General features: G+C 34.1%; 1 protein-coding gene across 1 annotated transcript; it reads left to right on the top strand.

The window, feature by feature from the left end:
* Positions 1-3,616: 3,616 nt before the first annotated feature.
* LOC116753094 (high mobility group protein B1-like) lies at positions 3,617-4,476 on the top strand. The gene has a single exon (XM_032630598.1). It carries the CDS (start codon positions 3,694-3,696, stop codon positions 4,255-4,257), a length of 564 nt encoding a protein of 187 aa, XP_032486489.1. The 5' UTR covers positions 3,617-3,693; the 3' UTR covers positions 4,258-4,476.
* Positions 4,477-4,848: the final 372 nt, after the last annotated feature.

Below are 4,848 nucleotides of genomic sequence, written 5' to 3'. Positions count from 1 at the left end.
ATCACTTTTGGGCCTTTGTGACTAAAGGGATGCACCACCTATGTCCCCAGCTGACATGAAGCCAAACTCTGCTCAGATACTGGTGAACCACATGGGAATAACAAAGGCAGAACTGGCAAATGATGGGAACACCACCTCTCACAGGCCAAACCCCTCACCAGAGAGGTGTACCAAGCCTTCCATGGAGTTACACAGACTGGACCTCCCATTTCTTCCTGAAACGCATGTTCTGACAGTATTAGACACACTCTGGAAGCAACTACACATATTTACGAAGGGAGTTCACAGGTGAAGACTTGTCAGTAGCATGGTACTATGCTGTATTCCGTTTTGTGATGATACCACAATTTATTAGTCCATTGTACTCTTGCAGGCCCTCAAAGAGTTTTCAGTTCTTTACTACTATGAACTACTACTTAGGGTTACTAAGATCATCTAGTTCATGGCTTTTGATGAAGCTATGTACACGTTTCTGTTGGTTATATATGTAGGTGGGGTATAATGTATCGTCAAGCTGTTTTCCAACGCACGTGTATCAATATAAATTTGGACCCCCACCAGCAGTGCCTCACAGCAGCGATGCCTGCTCCTTCACATCCTCACCAGCACTCAGTATTCTCCATCCTTCTACCTTAAACATTCTAATAGATGTGTAGTACTGTCATACGGTGGCTTCTAGTTTGCACCTCCCTGACAACTAATGAGGTTGATACTTTTTCTAAGTTTATTGTCTATTTGAATATCTTCTATTTTAAAGATTCTGCTTAAGCTTTGTTTATCTTTCTATTGGTTTACCTTCCTTTTTCTGATTGATTTGTAAGAGTTCTTTTTTATTCTGGATACGAGTACTTTGAGGCTCTTACAGAGCTCTTAATTTTGATATAAACTGAATTATCATTAAAAATAAGGATAAAATGTGTTAGAAATAGTTCTTTATGTGTCCTGTTTAAAAGTCTTTGCCTGCTTCAAGATCATCGCCTGACTTTTCCTCGAAAAGCATTATTATTTTCCTTTTACATTTAGATGTATAATCCATCTGAATTTAATTATTTTTTCATATGGATACCCAATTGACCCACAGCATCATTTGCTGAAGAGACTATTTTTCTTTGCTGCACTTTTTTCATACTTTTTTTTAATCATGTTATTATACAGGAGTATAGTGAGTATAATTCTGGACCCTCTATTCTATTCCAGTCATCAGTTTTCTGTCCATTTACCAAAGCCAAACTATCTTAGTTACTATAATTTCATAACAAATTTTAATATCTGGCAAGGTAAGTCCTTCAACTAAGTTCTTCTCCAAGAATGCTTTGGGTATCTTTGGCCCTTGCATTTCCAATTTTCACTGAACAAAAAAATGTTGTTTTTAATTAAGATTACGCAATCTGTAGAATCGTTTGAGCAGAATTAATATCTTAACAATATTGAGTTTTCCATCTGTGAACATGGAATAGCTCTCCATTTGTTTAGATTCTCTGTAATTTCTCTCAGTAATCTTTTGTAATTTGATTGTAGAAGTGTGCTCAATTTATTACATTAGTTGCTAGTTATATGGTTTTTTATGTTATAAATGGTAATGTTTTAATTTTCCATTTTCTTCTGGTACATAGAAATATTTATAAAATTATGCATACTAACCTTGTATTTAGGGGCATTGCTAAATCTTCTTGTAAATTCTTGTTGTTTTTCTGTAGTCTGTTGATGTGATATTAAACCACCCTTGAATATCTGAAATAAACTCTTCTTGGTGGCAAATATAACATCCTTTTTATGTATTGCTGGGTTGACTTTGTTAACATTTTCTTAATTTTGCATCAGTGTTAATGAAAATTTTTGATTTATAATTTTTCTTTATTATTATGTCTTTCTCAGTTAAAGAACTCTTAAATGTTCCTCTTAAAAAGCATTAGAAAAGAAACTGTTCCCTCTTTTTCTGTTCTCTGGAAGAATTTATACAGCGTTGTTATGTCTTTCTCAAATGTTTGGAAGAATTCACCAGTGAATCTATCTTTGCCTAGGAATTTGATTATGAGAATGTTCTAATGAAGAATCAAAGTTTTAAAATACATATCTGATTTTTAAAATTTTCTATTTCATCTTATGAAAAATTTAATGTTATTGGGTTTTTGAATTATTAACTCATATCATCCAAATTATCAAATTTATTGGAGAAAGTGTTCATAATATCATCTCATTTGATGTATTATGATCTGTACATTTTCATTTCTGAAAATTTGTGTCTTCTTTTTTCTTTATTAATCTTGTGATGTTTATCAATTTTATGAATTTTATCAAAATACCAACCCTTAACTTTGTTGATTTTTCATTTTTAATTTTATTTCTGCTCTTTATTATTTCTGTCCTTATGTAATTCTTAGCTTTTATTTGCTTTTTGTTCTCTTGCTTCTTGAGTTGTAAGTTTAAATAAATTGATTTTTAGTCTTCTTTTCCAATATGCAGTTGACCCTCAAACAACGTGCAAGCTAGGGGTGCCAACCCACACAGTCAAACATCCATGTATAACTTTAGAGTAATTTTTCTATATCTGGAGTTCTACATCTACAGATTCAACCAACCACAGATCATGTAGTACTGCAATATGTACTTATTGAAAACAATCCACATATAAGTGGACTCACACAGTTCAAACCCATGTTGTTCAAGGGTCAACTATATAGAGAATATATTCTGACCACAGTGGAATTAAGCTAGAAATTAGAAACCATTCTGAACTGAATTATACTGGAAATATATCAAAAATTTTATTGCTGCAGTTTCTCTCTAAGCATGCCATTAACTGCAGCAATACAATTTTTGACATATTTCCATTGTAATTCAGTTGAGATATATATTATATACATGTCTATTTATATATATATATGACATATATATGACATTACAATTCTTGTTTTATATATAAGTCAGTAGTCACTTTTATTTGCCCACATATTTTACACCTCTGGAGTTCATAATTTCCTCCTATATTTCCATGCTGAATCTGGAATTATGTTTCTACCTGAAAAAAGTCAATTTAGTTTTACAAACGTGGACTTGCTGGTGACAAATTCCCTCACTTTTTATTTGACTAAAACTATCATCTTCACTTTTGAAGGATAATTTTTTGGTATAAAATGATAAGTTGGCAGTTATCTTCTTTCAATATTTTAAAGATGTCATTTTATTGTCTTCTAGTTTCCATAATTTCTGTTGAGAAGTTAGATGTCATTCTCAGTAATTTTTTTAAGGCACTGATTTTAGGTTTTTTCTCTTTGTACTTGATTTTCAGATTTTATAATATACTTAGGTATAGTTTTGCTTATCTTCAACTTGCGATTCCCAGACTTTTCTAAATCTTTCAGTTGACATCGTTCATCAGTTTTAGAAAATTTAAATACTGATTTCCCATATTTTCTCTTTTTCCTCTTGTGACTCCTATTATATGTACATTAGACCTTAGATAATCCTACATATCTTCATTCACCTTTTTAATGTTTTCTACATGCTTAATTTTGTATACTTTTAGTGACTTGTCTTTCAATCTACATGTTCTGTATACTTCTCTCACTAATTTACTCTTAAGAACACCCACTGATTGCAGTACATTGAGCTCCATAGAGGCAGCGCCAGGGCAAGTGAGAGCCGGACAGGCACTGGGCGACTCTGTGCCTCGTGGAGGAAAAATAATTAAGCATGGGCAAAGGAGATCCTAAGAAGCCGAGAGGCAAAATGTCATCATATGCATTCTTTGTGCAAACTTGCCGGGAGGAGCACAAGAAGAAGCACCCAGATGCTTCCGTCAACTTCTCAGAGTTTTCTAAGAAGTGCTCAGAGAGGTGGAAGACCATGTCTGCTAAAGAGAAAGGAAAGTTTGAAGACATGGCAAAGGCGGACAAGGCCCGTTATGAAAGAGAAATGAAAACTTATATCCCTCCTAAAGGGGAAACAAAAAAGAAGTTCAAGGATCCCAATGCACCCAAGAGGCCTCCTTCGGCCTTTTTCTTGCTTTGTTCTGAGTATCATCCAAAAATCAAAGGAGAACATCCTGGCCTATCCATTGGTGATGTTGCAAAGAAACTGGGAGAGATGTGGAATAACACTGCTGCAGATGACAAGCAGCCTTATGAGAAGAAGGCTGCTAAACTGAAGGAAAAGCACGAAAAGGATATTGTTGCATACCGAGCTAAAGGGAAGCCTGATGCAGCAAAAAAGGGAGTCGTCAAGACTGAAAGAAGCAAGAAAAAGAAGGAAGAGTAGGAAGATGAAGAGGAGGAGGAGGAGGAGGAAGAGGAAGAGGAAGAAGATGATAATGATGAATAAGTTGGTCCTAGCGCAGTTTTCTTTCTTGTTTATAAAGCATTTAACCCCCCTGTACACAACTCACTCCTTTTAAAGAAAAAAATTGAAATGTAAGGCTGTGTAAGATTTGTTTTTAAACTGTACAGTGTCTTTTTTTGCGTAGTTAACACACTACCGAATGTATCCCTAGATAGCCCTGTCCTGGTGGTATTTTCAATAGCCACTAACCTTGCCTGGTACAGTATGGGGGTTGTAAATTGGCATGGAAATTTAAAGCAGGTTCTTGTTGGTGCACAGCACAAATTAGTAATATATGGGGATGGTAATTTTTTCATCTTCAGTTGTCTCTGATGCAGCTTATACGAAATAATTGTTGTTCTGTTAACTGAATACCACTCTGTAATTGCAAAAAAAGAAAAGTTGCAGCTGTTTTGTTGACATTCTGGATGCTTCTAAGTAAATACAATTTTTTTTATTAAAAAAAAGAAGAACACCCACTGAGTTCTTAACTTTAGATATTATATTTTTCTATTTTATATTGTTTATGTT

The sequence above is a fragment of the Phocoena sinus genome, chromosome 4 (assembly GCF_008692025.1).
Source record: "Phocoena sinus isolate mPhoSin1 chromosome 4, mPhoSin1.pri, whole genome shotgun sequence".
Lineage (NCBI taxonomy): Eukaryota > Metazoa > Chordata > Mammalia > Artiodactyla > Phocoenidae > Phocoena > Phocoena sinus.
This window is presented reverse-complemented; position numbering and strand designations above follow the sequence as displayed.